Below are 12,906 nucleotides of genomic sequence, written 5' to 3' on the forward strand. Positions count from 1 at the left end.
AATAGTAAAACAGTATTCTCTTTGATTCTTCATTTTTAAGAATGTCTAATGAAGAGCGATCTCAATATGGAAATCCAATTCCAGAAGAATTCTATCATTGTATTAATATTGAAGATGCCGTATATAGTCTTACACCAGAAAACTTAGATCGTCTCGCTAACATTCTTAAAGATAAACCAGAAAGTTATCACGATTACGTATATAGGTGCATTGCATCAGCTACCCGTTGTCATATTTTCAGCATGAAATTATATGGTCAGCTGTGGTTTGCTCTTGGCTGGGAACAAAAATACGTCAGTGATCATAATTTCGATAAATACGTTGCCTTAATATCAGAAAACCCAAAATTTTGCGATAACCCTTCTATAACTTTCGAATCAACTCCTTTACGTTACGAAAGGCCTCCGATGTGTGATTTATTTTTACTAATTTTTAAGAACCAGGTCACCGAAATACAAGAAATCGTTAATAATGATCCCAGTATCGTCAATAAAATGTATTTCTTTGAAGGATATAATGTTAATTCTGTTGATTTCTGTGCATTAATAGGAAACTACTTAATATTCCAGTACTTTGTTAACAAAGGTGGTGAAATTACTGATTCAACTGTCGAATATGCAGTAAGAGGAGGAAATATCAACATTATTCACTTTTTAGTTCAAAATGGCTACATGTTAAACGACTGCGTTGATGTTGCTATTGAATTTCATCATACAAGGATTGCAGAATTACTAATTCGAAACTATCCAAGCGAAGAAATGATTGCAAAATGCTTAAAGGCAGCTTTACGAGGATATAATACTCAAGGCTTATACCTTCTGAAGATATTTGGTCTAGATTTTGATCATGATGACTTTTCTAATCAATTTGTTCCATATTATGCAGCTCAATACGGAAATCTTGTTTTAACAAGGTATATGATAGAAAAGAATGGCTTCTTTATTAATAAAATTAATAGATCTGGGTATTCTGCCCTTCATTACGCTGTCAGATCTGAAAATCTCGAATTAATAAAATATCTTATCACAAAAGGAGCGAATATCAACATCAGAACTGGTATGGGAGAAATTGTTGAACATAAATTTCAGCCCTGGCAGAAAGAAGAAGAAGTTTATGAGATAAAATTCACAAATAAACTTCCATTTGTCACAAATTACAACTTTGACCCATATTCTAGATCACAAGATAAGAATTTTTACGAAAAAAATGGAATGACACCATTAATTCTTGCTGTTCGTGAAAGTTCTCAGTGGGTTAGTGATTATTTGTTAGAAATCGGTGCAGATCCAACAATTAAAGATAACAGAGGCAATGATTACTATTATTATATAAATAGAATCCAACAATTTGCTGAAGAGGAAGAAGATTTTTACGATGAAATATCTTCTTCTTAATATATTTAACTTTTTAATTTGTTTTGTTGCTTTAAACTATATTTGTTGTTGTATAAATACATTTCCTTAAAAATCATCTCCAATTAAATGAATTAAATGAAATCCTCTCACTTTTCTTGCGCGTTTAGGTCATATAGACTAAATTCATGATAAAACTCTTAATATTTTTGTATGGAACTCGTTTTTCTGATTATTTTGTTGTTTCAAACAAAAACTATTACGATATAATGATTTTCATTATTTGTATTTCAGATAATTGCGATATAATTTTAATAAGAGAGACAATGTCAAAGAGATCTGATTAATGCTGTTTGATTACCAATGTTGATGTCTTATATAATAAATTGTGCGCAATTTTGATTCCATTCAACATTTGGACTCCATTTTAAAAGCTTGACTACTTGAAATATTCATTAGTTCATTAACAAGAAATCATTATTTCTAAGTAGAAAACAACATTGTGATTATTATAGCTAATGCATCTAGAACATGTGTATTCTTTTAATATTTTTTGTTGCTAAATGAAGAGGTGTTTTACCTTTTTCTATTCCCATTTGATGAATTAAAATTGAACGAAATTATAATGAAAACATCAAAAAAAAATCAAAATAATTATGAAATTAATATTTAAATTTTAAATCTGTTTAAGGGGCTTCTGCATCATTTCCTTTCTTGGCCTTAAAAACAAAGAGCCAAACAAGAACGCCAACGATAATTCCAACGACAACAATAACGCCAATCACAATTCCGGCTATTGCGCCACCTCCAAGTTTACCATCGGAAGAATCTCCTTCCTTTGAAGAAGAAGCTTCGTTTTTGAGATCACCAAGTGCGAAAAGGTCGGCTTTTTGAGGGATCCAGCCAGCAAAATCAGGGAACCATAATTTGTCGCCTTCTGTTGTACTTTCATATGTGATTGTAGCTTTAACTTCGGCGTTTTCGCCTGCATTTTCATGTAGGCCTCCATATGCTGTACCTGGACCTGTAATTGTGACTTCATTAGGAGCTTTATTTTCATCTTCGGGTTTATCAGCTACATCATGAATTTGTACTTTATCTTTTGGTTCACCAACAACTTTGATGGTATTCTTTGTTAGAAATCCTGGATAAATAATGATTCCACGTTTCAAATCAACTTCAAACTTACCACTCTTTAAGGAAGTAAGATAAAGTCTTTGGTCAATTTTCTCATCTTCATCTTCTATTGCATATGAAGGCATAGCCTCTGTTTTTATTTGGATCTTGCATTCTTTGGAGCTATTAGCGCACTTGACAGTAGCTGTATATCCATCTTCTGATACCATTGATGGATTATTAAAGAAAAATGGGTTCTTTACAGTCTTAATGGGTTTTGAAAGATCCGACATTTTATACTAATCAGCTGTGATTTCAGATTGGCTAGCTAATGAATAAGAATAGGCTGAAATCTCTCGGCATTCACCTGCTTTTAATGTTAACTCTACTATTTCATCTAATGATTTCAACTCATTATCAACGATTGTTGGGCAATCCTTAAAATTGTTTTCATCTAATTTAATCCTCTTATTTCTAAGGCTACTTGCAATGCATAGAAATGCGCTTAACATTAGTAAAAATGAACTGGAAAAAAAATTATGAATGCATTCTCAAATTCCTTACGACTTTAATTCAATTTCTGAAAAAAGTCTCAACACAATTTTCAATGCTCGATTTTTAAAATTTATTTAAAAATGGAGTTTATATTGAAATAGTCTTGAGACACTAAATTTCATCAGACTTTTCAGAGGATTGAGTTGTTACACAATCCTCTGAAAAGTTTGAAGAAATTAACTAATTCTCTTGCATTCAATATACAATTTTCAATTTTTAATTGAAAATTGTATTATTGAAGGCAAGAGGATGCAGTTTTCTTGCACAACATTTGAATTACAATTCAAAATTGAAATTCAAAAAGTGCAAGAAAAGTGCTAAATTTAAACGATTTTTACATGTTTCATCTATTTTTGGAATGAATGATAGTGACTCAAATAGCAAAATAAATTCTTGAAACTATAATTCTGAGTATTTGAATAACGGTCATTTCGTCAACTTTTTATTCTGGACTAAACTACAGTTTGGAAATATCTAAATTTAAATTAAAGAAAATTCAATCATGAATATCTTTAAGACAGTGTGGAAAATAATAATTAATGATATTATTTCTAAAATTCAATGACGCGAAAATCGAATTTTGATTTAATGATATTTTCTTTCAATTAGTATTTTAATAGGTGAAATTTAATTATAAAACATTTTTTAAATAAATTATGAAAATCACAAAAAAAATAAGAAAATTAAGCTTGAATATCTTCAACAACATCAACATCTTGAACATCATCAACAACATCATCAGCCACATCAGCAATAACATTATTTAACGATGTTGGATTTTGATTTTCCTGATTTTGTTGATTTGTTTCTTTTTCATCATCTTTTGGAGCATTTTCGATTTGTTCTTGGTTGTTTTCACCTTGTTTGGCTTCTTGGTCTATTTTTTCATCATTATTTTCATTTTCTTGATTTTCATTGGAATTTTCTTGCTTATTATCTTCTTTGTTATCCTCTTCCTCATTTTCATTATCTTTGTGTTGTTGTGGACCTTCGTACTTTGGTTTTTCGCTTGGATCTGGTAATTCTTTTCCCTGAAGATGATCTGCAATGATAGACCTCTGGTAGTTGATGATTTTATTAAGATAAGCTATGGCGACATCGTATTCTTCGTTTTCTTTTTGACTTAATTCGTTATATTTGTTTAATTTGTTTTGATGACGTTCATTTGCATCTTTGACCTCTTGTATTGAGCACTCTATTGATTCACCATCGTTCTCACGTGTGAGAATTACTGATTCGTTCTTAGTTCTGTAGCATTTTGTTTGATACGCTTTAATTTTATCGATAAGGTTAGTATTTTCTTGTTGTAATTGACTTAATTCGAATTCTTTGTCTTCTATTGATGACTGTGAGGCTTTTTTGTCTGCATTTGTAAAAAGTGTTTGGTAATTTTTGTTTCTTGAGGAAGATTCACCCAAATTGTCTTGTATTCTTTGGTATTCGGCAAACGCAATTAATATTTCTGTGCGAAGCTCTTCAACATAGCAGTTTCTGTCATCTTTCTCCATTTGTTCAAGTTGTTGATTCAATGTGTCAAGTGTATTTTGCGCACTGGTTACACTATGTGAGAGATTGTTGATTGTCGATTGACGTTTGTTCTGGACACCAGAAACGCTTGCTTTTGGTCCTGTAGTGTGAGCAATCACTTTAGATTGCTGGTTGATTCTGTCTTTAGTTCGGCTGAGTTGTGTTTTCAGGATTTTGATTTCCTGATCGAGTTTTGCGTTCTTAATTTTAAGGTCATAAATATCTGATGGTTTTCTTTGAGGTCTCTGCGAAGTAGAAATAGAACCTGTAGAACTCCTTAGAGATGGTCTTCCGCCATATCCATTGTTAGAAAGAAGAGGTGTAATTGGTTTCATTTTTTTTTCCTAAAAAATGTTCGTTATTTTACTCCGATGTCACTTTTGAGCACAATATTTTTCAAGTTTCTAGAACGGATAACAGAAATAACTAAAATATGAATGAATTGTTCGATTTTTTAGCAAGAAATATACTTGGTATACTTACTAGCATTCATTCTTGGAGACCTCAAGGTTCTTTTCGAGTGAAAAGAGAAAATAGTTCATATGACCAAAAAAAAATTAACATCTGATGATTAAATTCCTTTTCAATAGGGTAAAAAATAGCCGAGTCACTTTTTGAATTCTCTAAAAAATTTTATAAAAAAATGCTCATATGATAATAAAAATAGATTTTTACTAGTAAAGTAGGTGAGATAACTCATGAAAATCTCGTAAGTCTGTAGGAGAGCATGAGACAAAGATTTTGGAAGAAGTTCGTGGGGGAACTTTAAGGTAATTAAGGATATTTATTTTGCGATAACCTAAATTGAGCTTTGAATCAAAGGGGAATAGGCCTTGCCTTTGAGTAGAAATGTTGTGTTGGATTTTCCAGAAGAGCAAATCAATCTGTCTTCATAGGTTTAGAGCTCGGGGGCTCCATTTGGAAATAAATTGAGATAAAATTTTGAATAGTTGTAATTTAGATAAAATGTAATTATTATAATCATATGAGTATTTTTTATAAAATTATTTTAGATAATTCAAAACGTGACACAGATATTTTTTTCGACGCCTGCATTGAAAAAGAACTAAAATATCAGAATGTGACTTTTTGACTTTTTGAGCGGAGCGAAGCGGAGCTCAAAAAGTCAAAAAGTCACACGGATATTTTTAATTTATTATGTTAAACTAGAGAAATTTACTGCTTCAACAAATGAAGTTTTATAAACTTTGTTAATAATAATTTTGATGTCTTTCAAATCTAATTCATCTTCTTTAAATTTTTTACGTGAATCTTTTTTATTTTTTCCTAAATTTGCAGCAGGACAATAATACGTCGAATAATGAGATATAAATGAATCTAATGGTTGAATTAATTCATATCTAATTGGATCACCATTTACAGTTTGAGTTACATTGTTTTCATTAAAGTAACAATTATCAACAATATTTGGTCTTGGATAAAATAAATAGTTTCCTTTATTTCCTATGAATGAACAACTTAAAAATGTAGTTGAATGATCAGAACAATAAATTATTGAATAATAATTTCCTGTAAATTCATTGTTTAAATAATTACATTTTGTAATATTACAATCATTATTGAATAGTGAACCAACTTCTGTAGATGATGAATTTGATGCTGTTGTGAAATTAATAATTCCTGTTTCTGTTGGACCTGTAATGATATATGCAGCATAATAAGTAGTTTTGTGATTAGATGTATTCATATTACTTACTTGGATATCTCCATACATATGATAAAGAGAAGCCCTGAATCCACTGCATTGTGAAACTGAACATTCAAACGCATAACTTTTGTTGTAACTATTATAAGCTGATTCAATGAAATATCCACATCCTTTATTGGTACTTTTTGAAAGTAATAAACAAATATGAACTAAGACACAGTCAGATTGGTAGATATAGAATGATCCACCTTTTTCTGGGGAGCTATTATTGTAAAATGTGCATGTTTCGAGTAATACTTTGCTGCTAGAATTAAGGGAAATTGATGTATTTTCGTAATGGAAAGAAAATATTGTATGATGAATGTAATAATTGCCATTTCCAGATATAGTTTCGTTCTCATTTTTATTATTATACTCAACTGTACCGTAATATTCTGAAAAACTTCTTTGAAGTTGTATAAAGTGCTTCTGAGTGATTGATTTTGTTTAATTCGCATTTCTGAGTATTTGTTCATGTGCATAATCTTGGAATTATCGCTAAATATAGTTTTGGTGCTGTCGGGACTCCAAATTTGACTTCCCTATGGAAAATGTTTTTTTTTTACTTTTACCCTCCCGAAATAACTTGTTGATATCGATAGAGCAACACTATGATTGGCCAGATCAAAGGCTACATAGTATCCAAACTAGAAGATAATGATACTTTTGTAATTATTCTCCGAACTTTTAAATGAGATGCATCGCACTCATCAGTCCTTTAAAAAGATATAATATCATTGGCAATAAGTTAATAATATCATATATTTTAATGAACGAAATTGAAATGCAAGATTAGCACAAGACAAAATCAAATTCTAACAAACAATTATGACTGATAAGTCTAAAAAATAATTGTAGATATAAGATATAAAAAAATATATTTAATATAAAAAAAATTATTTCAATCCGAAACCTTCAGTGTGTTCTAAAGCAATCAGTAAGTTCTTCTTCATCTTCTCCTTATCCTTGTAATCAGGGAGTGCGAAGATGTTGAAACAAGTATGGGAAACAGGTAATTTCGTGTCATCAGCTGATCTTTGTATGACTAAGTGAGTTTGGGCCAATCCGCCAACAGGAGCCTTATCAGTACCTGTAGAGAACAGCAAGAACTTGACCTTTTTCTCTTCAGGGAGCTCGTTGAAGATTTCCCAGAACATTTTAACTGATGTCGATGTTTCTTTGTAGCCTTCTATGTACTTTGTGCCGAGTCTGAGGGCATCCCAGTCGAATACGTCCTCGCCTGATACAAGAACTTGTAATTCGTCCGGTGTAAAGATCTTAAATTCAGGGCGATGACATAATTTGTCGAATCCCTTCTTGAAAGCGTCAAACATCTTATCAACTGACTTATTCAAGTACCAGTCGACGTAAAGCTTGACGTAGTTATCGAAGTTCTCGCTTGTAACTGGGATATTTCTACCATCTGTGATTAAATCTTCAGTAACTTGAGCATCGAACTTGTTGTAAGTGACAGAGAATGTTAAGCAGCAATCCTCGATGTCTTCACCTGCGGCAACAAGCTCTTTAAGGCTCATAAGAGATTGATATTCTTGTGGCATGATTTCCTTGAGATCTTCTACGGAAGTTGCGAGTTCTTGAAGCTTCTTGTACATCACACATGGGAATTTGATCGGAAGGATAACGCCATTGTAAATAGCTAAGCCAATGATCGTACCCAGTAAATTGAATAGGTATGTTTGTTCGATGGATGAAATGTTGAACCAATAGAAAGAGTTATCGATAAGGGTGAACATGCCATGGTCGGGATTGAACAATTCGGCAGTAATCAAGTAGAAGAACTCGCGAGAAACACCGCCGGCATCAACGCCAGGCTCATTTTCGAATTTGACCGTAAGACGACGCTGGAGCTGCTTTTGGCTGACTTTGCTGAGCTCACGGATGGAGTCTTCGATAAGATTAGAACGTCTGACGCTGATTACTAACTGGATATCGTTTTCATTGACTCTTCCTCGAAGGAAGCTCTCGAAAAGACTGTCACGAGAGGCCATCTCTTGGTCTGTGCTAAGGACGGCACGGAGGATCTCTGATTTTGTCTCAATATTGATTACGGCTCTTGAAGGTTCAATTGAGTTCAAGTTGAACCTGTGAGTCTCCTTAATATCGTTTATGATCTTCTCTGAGAATGGATCGTTGTAGAAATCTCGTGTTTTGAGGATAGAATTTGGAGAATCACTGGAATCACGTAATCTGATGAGGAAATCGGTTGTTGTACCGTAAATAGATTGTGATTCTGTGAATGTTACTGGTCCTTCGTGAAGAAGAGCCATTAATGTGAGATTATAATGACACATTTGGAGATAATTGTATGCAAGATGTGGGGATGCTCTGAATTGATCGAATAAGTCAAGTCTGGCATCCTTTGGAAGGCTCTTCTGCATTTTATCCATCAATTTTACATATATCTCAGAAACAATTCCGTTTTCATCATCAAAGTAGAATCTGAAAGCACCAATAACAAGAAATGCTCGTAGATAATGGGCTGAATAATCATAAGAACTGACGATTTGATTAATCAAGTTTGTAAACTGAGATGTGAAGGTAATGAAGAAGTCAGAGTATTGATAGAAGAGTTCTGAAACATCTTGAATCAAATCATCGTTGATAGAAAGGTTCTTTCTTGTAATCATTTGGTCATTAACAAGGAAAAGGTATTCGAACTGTTCAACTGATGAGAAGATTGTGTTAAGTAAGGTTGTAAGTTCAGCTTTGACTTCATCAAGGTTTTTCTTGGCAATTAATGTTTTCAAAATTTCTGCAAACTTTTTAGAGACTTCTATGTATTCTGGATGAGCAAAAGCCGGTGGGAGACCCTTGCAAATGTGATTGGTATAGTCTTTTGCAAGAGTGATGGCTGTCTTCGCTGCTTCGTTTGGATTTGCAAAAGAATACATGAAATCCTTGCAGGATCTGCATTCCTTGTTATCACAGTTATACTTGTTGCAACCATTAGTCAATTGATGAAAAAGTGCATGGACAATGGTTTTTGCATTCATTTTGTTTTTTTTTCCAATAAAAAAATTTTTTTAGCTGAACAATTTATCCAGATTTTTGTAAAACGTGAGTTTTTCGATTTCCAATGAAATAGAGAAATAGTTTCTGGCTTTATTTTTACCAACACTCGATATGTAAACCCAAAATTTTCTAAAATTTTTTATTTATTAATGAATTCTGATTTGTCAATGTATGTATAATCCAAATCCTCTTATAACTTTTTCCAAAATTACCAAAATCTTCGATAATTAATTGAAAAATTGTTAAAAAATATTTTAAAAAATCTAAAATGGAAAAAATTTGGAATTTTTGGAAAATTTTAAATCGAGAAAACTATAACTATTTTTGATATAGATTGTAATCATTATATAAAATTTTTTAAACTTCAGATTTTAATTTCAAAATCTTTTGAGCTTACACTTTTCTAAGATTATTTTTAAGTACTTATCATGTACACTTCATGTGCATTATAATCCAATTTCTTTTGTAAAGTTGCAAAAAATTCACTCAATCGAATGCATACGCGCTTCTTCATTCCTACGAAGAAGGAGACTGAGCAAACCCAAGTCACTTTTGATGTAGATGCGAATTACGATGAGAAGCTAACCTTAGATCAATTACTAGAGAAAAAGTCAGTTGATGCACTACTTATGCAATCATTTCAAACAAGCGGACCTTTTGAGAAATTCTTAATGCAAAATTCGCGGTCATATCTTCTTCTTAACCTCCACAACTTTAAAGACGAGAAATTTGATCCATTAACAATTCCAAATTCTTGTTATGATGACATAAAAGCTGCGCTCTTCTACGAATTAAATTATGAAGGCTTTGTGCTATCAACACAGAATGGAGTAATCGGAAATTATCACTATCATCCAAACGTTTTTCCATTATTAGATTCTCTGGAAACTGGCATCGTAACTCCCCTATTTTATGCGTTTTTATCAGAAAACAAGTTTAGTGGTTATAGTGAAGGAAAAATTGTAACGCAAGTAACAGATTATCGATTTACTCAGCCAAGGAAGAGCTTTATCTTTCTAAGTATCGACGAAAAAATCTTCCAACAATACATTGATAGTAAATATCGCCATATGACGAACAATGATAGAATATTAGCGGAACAAAAAACATTATTAATGATGAACCCTGCAATTTGTACAGATCCAAATCCGGATGTCTCAAGGCTATCGTCAATAATGGATGAAAATAAAAAGATTTGGAAAAATACTCGACAAAGAACAGAACGTGAATTTAAGAATATACCGAAGCTACCTGCACCGGCTAGAAGCGTTGTACAGTTCAATAGAGAAAATATGCCAGAGAAAGTTTACGCTATTTCTCAGATTTCTTCGATTATTGCCGCAAATTGTCGTATAATGGGCGACAAATAATATCTTTTGTTATTTATATCTCTTTGTTTCGTAATAAATGTGTTTTATTTAGTTGTATTTCGATTATCTTATTGAAATTTCAGAAATTCAAATTATTTAAATAGTTAAAAGAAATAATTAGTGATTAACTCGTTAACTAATCATAAGTGATCAAATCCTCTGATCAGGTTTCAAAAACATCCATCAAATGCAGATAATTTTTATGTTTTTGTTAATTTTTTTAAATAAAAGATATGCAAACTCATCTTCATGACTTGAGCTTCGGTTTCTTCTGCTTCGCAAACATTAAAAGAATCTAATGTGAAAAAAATTTGAATTTGAGATTTTGTTTGAGAAAATAAGTGTTAACACAAATAATGGTTGCTGTCTATTGATGCTAAATTCAGGACAACTTTTGAGATTTCTAAAAAATTAAGAATTAATTTAAAAAAACTATGAAGTTAAACAATAGAATCAAAATACTACTTTATTAAACACACGAAGAATTAAAAAAAGTTTGAAAGAAAATTCATTCATTATTTTTTTTCAAAATTACCAAGTACTACTATCAAACATTAACACACGGAATATTGATGGTATCAAGAATCCAACAATTGCTATTATAATCGAGAACCAACGAGAATGTGCCAAAGAAATGAAAGAATTATGAATTGCAATGGCTCCGAAATAGAGGAAGCTGCCTAGAAGTAAAGAAGATGAAACAGCGAAGAAGATATCGCATGCCCTTGATGACATAATTGACTTAATTGATCCGAAAACTCCAACACAAATTGCATTGAGTATTGCAACGAAAATATACCAAATATCTGTCATTTGTGTGTCACGTAATATCGTACTGATGCATAGAATCTGGAAGAATCTTACAGGAATGATATAAGGTAATCTATGGTTTAAATCATAGATATTTGTATACATAGATAGTGTTTCACCAAAGGAAATGCATTCAACAGTGGATAAAACGAATAAAATTATTGATACAAAGTTATCCCAAAAGTTAAATTTTGGAGTTTCTTCGATTTCTTGTATTTTATCTTCTGATGAGAGCATCGGGGTGTTGTTTACCATATCGCATTTTACTAAAAGTGAATCATCTAGTAATGCAAGCGAATCATGAAAGAATGAATAAAATGTTAAAGTTGTGAAGGCGAAGAGTGCTAAAAGGAAATTATAAGGATATCCAGAAGTTCCATCTGCTATTGAATCAATTGACATGAATGTTAAGGCATCGGAAATCATTATTGATCCGAAAAATATTTCGGAAAGGTCTTTTCTCTCGAATTTGAGGAAGTAGGAAATCACGTATGCTACTATTGTTGCAAAAGATGCTATACACGAGTATATAATCTTTAAAGTTTGTATATTCATGTGAAATCTAAAAAATTATAATTGTAACGATTATTTTCGATTCAAATGCGGTTCGATAATAAAAGCAAAAAATAATCACTACAATATTGTTTGAGTTCTTATGTTGCATGCTAAGTTCGGTCAACGATAGGAATTGAGGGGAAATTAATCGTCGAGGAAGTACGATTATGTAAAGTAAAAAATGTTGTGGGATTTTTAATATTGTATATAATTTTATAATAAAATTTTTGTGAGACATTTTAAGAAGCACATATAATTTTTTGAATTTAAAAATTAAAGTAGTGTTGAATGAATTTAGTGATTAATTTAATACGGATATTTCTCAAAATTAATCAAAAATAGGTTTTCAGAGAACTTTTGAGATATCTTTTCAAAATGTCTTTTTGAAAATATATAAGTATTATATCAAATTGAAAAAAGGTATTTATCAAAATTCTAAATTCTTAATAAAAAATAACTTTTCAGAGGATTGTGATTTTGAAAGCATGAGTAATAAGTAAAAAATATCTACGATTTTAATGAGGGAATTGTTCCTTATGAGGTATACATTATAACTATATATACCTCATAAGGAACAATTCCCTCTTGATAGCTGGGAAACTTTCTCTGAATAACTTATCATTTGGAGAAAGTTTCCCAGCTATCTATTAGAAACTAAAGGCTGTGAGGCACTAATATATAATCAGTGCCTCATAGCCTTTAGTTTGTTATTAAAAACGAGAAAACTTGTTCGAAATGATAAACAATTGCGAACAAGTTTTCTCGTTTTAAGGAGGGAATTGTTCCTTATGAGGTATACAGTATGAATATATACCTCATAAGGAACAATTCCCTCTTGATAGCTGGGAAACTTTCTCTGAATAACTTATCATTTGGACAG

At 31.5% G+C, this 12,906-nt stretch overlaps 8 protein-coding genes across 8 annotated transcripts, besides 1 other annotated feature; 2 read left to right on the plus strand and 6 right to left on the minus strand.

Annotated features, from left to right (window-relative positions):
• Positions 1-41: 41 nt before the first annotated feature.
• On the plus strand, positions 42-1,470 carry TVAGG3_0774680 (spectrin binding; the record flags this gene model as incomplete). Its single annotated transcript, XM_001306050.1, has 1 exon — positions 42-1,394. One exon carries the CDS (start codon positions 42-44, stop codon positions 1,392-1,394), a length of 1,353 nt encoding a protein of 450 aa, XP_001306051.1.
• Positions 1,471-2,038: 568 nt separating this feature from the next.
• TVAGG3_0774690 (glycoprotein 38 family) lies at positions 2,039-2,761 on the minus strand (the record flags this gene model as incomplete). The annotated part of the gene is made up of 1 exon (XM_001306051.1): positions 2,039-2,761. One exon carries the CDS (start codon positions 2,759-2,761, stop codon positions 2,039-2,041), a length of 723 nt encoding a protein of 240 aa, XP_001306052.1.
• Positions 2,762-2,767: 6 nt separating this feature from the next.
• On the minus strand, positions 2,768-2,980 carry TVAGG3_0774700 (uncharacterized protein; the record flags this gene model as incomplete). Its single annotated transcript, XM_001306052.1, has 1 exon — positions 2,768-2,980. One exon carries the CDS (start codon positions 2,978-2,980, stop codon positions 2,768-2,770), a length of 213 nt encoding a protein of 70 aa, XP_001306053.1.
• A 417-nt stretch (positions 2,981-3,397) lies between these two features.
• TVAGG3_0774710 (uncharacterized protein) lies at positions 3,398-4,935 on the minus strand (the record flags this gene model as incomplete). The annotated part of the gene is made up of 1 exon (XM_001306053.1): positions 3,707-4,885. The coding sequence occupies one exon, from the start codon at positions 4,883-4,885 to the stop codon at positions 3,707-3,709; it is 1,179 nt and encodes a 392-aa protein (XP_001306054.1).
• Positions 4,936-5,616: 681 nt separating this feature from the next.
• Positions 5,617-6,979, minus strand: TVAGG3_0774720 (uncharacterized protein; the record flags this gene model as incomplete). The annotated part of the gene is made up of 1 exon (XM_001306054.1): positions 5,707-6,285. One exon carries the CDS (start codon positions 6,283-6,285, stop codon positions 5,707-5,709), a length of 579 nt encoding a protein of 192 aa, XP_001306055.1.
• A 140-nt stretch (positions 6,980-7,119) lies between these two features.
• Positions 7,120-9,305, minus strand: TVAGG3_0774730 (ubiquitin-protein transferase protein; the record flags this gene model as incomplete). The annotated part of the gene is made up of 1 exon (XM_001306055.2): positions 7,155-9,272. One exon carries the CDS (start codon positions 9,270-9,272, stop codon positions 7,155-7,157), a length of 2,118 nt encoding a protein of 705 aa, XP_001306056.1.
• Positions 9,306-9,667: 362 nt separating this feature from the next.
• Positions 9,668-10,747, plus strand: TVAGG3_0774740 (uncharacterized protein; the record flags this gene model as incomplete). Its single annotated transcript, XM_001306056.1, has 1 exon — positions 9,786-10,661. One exon carries the CDS (start codon positions 9,786-9,788, stop codon positions 10,659-10,661), a length of 876 nt encoding a protein of 291 aa, XP_001306057.1.
• Positions 10,748-11,066: 319 nt separating this feature from the next.
• On the minus strand, positions 11,067-12,215 carry TVAGG3_0774750 (uncharacterized protein; the record flags this gene model as incomplete). Its single annotated transcript, XM_001306057.1, has 1 exon — positions 11,193-12,026. One exon carries the CDS (start codon positions 12,024-12,026, stop codon positions 11,193-11,195), a length of 834 nt encoding a protein of 277 aa, XP_001306058.1.
• Positions 12,216-12,793: 578 nt separating this feature from the next.
• Positions 12,794-12,880: a mobile genetic element.
• The last annotated feature ends 26 nt before the right edge of the window (positions 12,881-12,906 follow it).

Source organism: Trichomonas vaginalis, chromosome III (genome assembly GCF_026262505.1).
Source record: "Trichomonas vaginalis G3 chromosome III, whole genome shotgun sequence".
Classification (NCBI taxonomy): Eukaryota; Parabasalia; order Trichomonadida; family Trichomonadidae; genus Trichomonas; species Trichomonas vaginalis.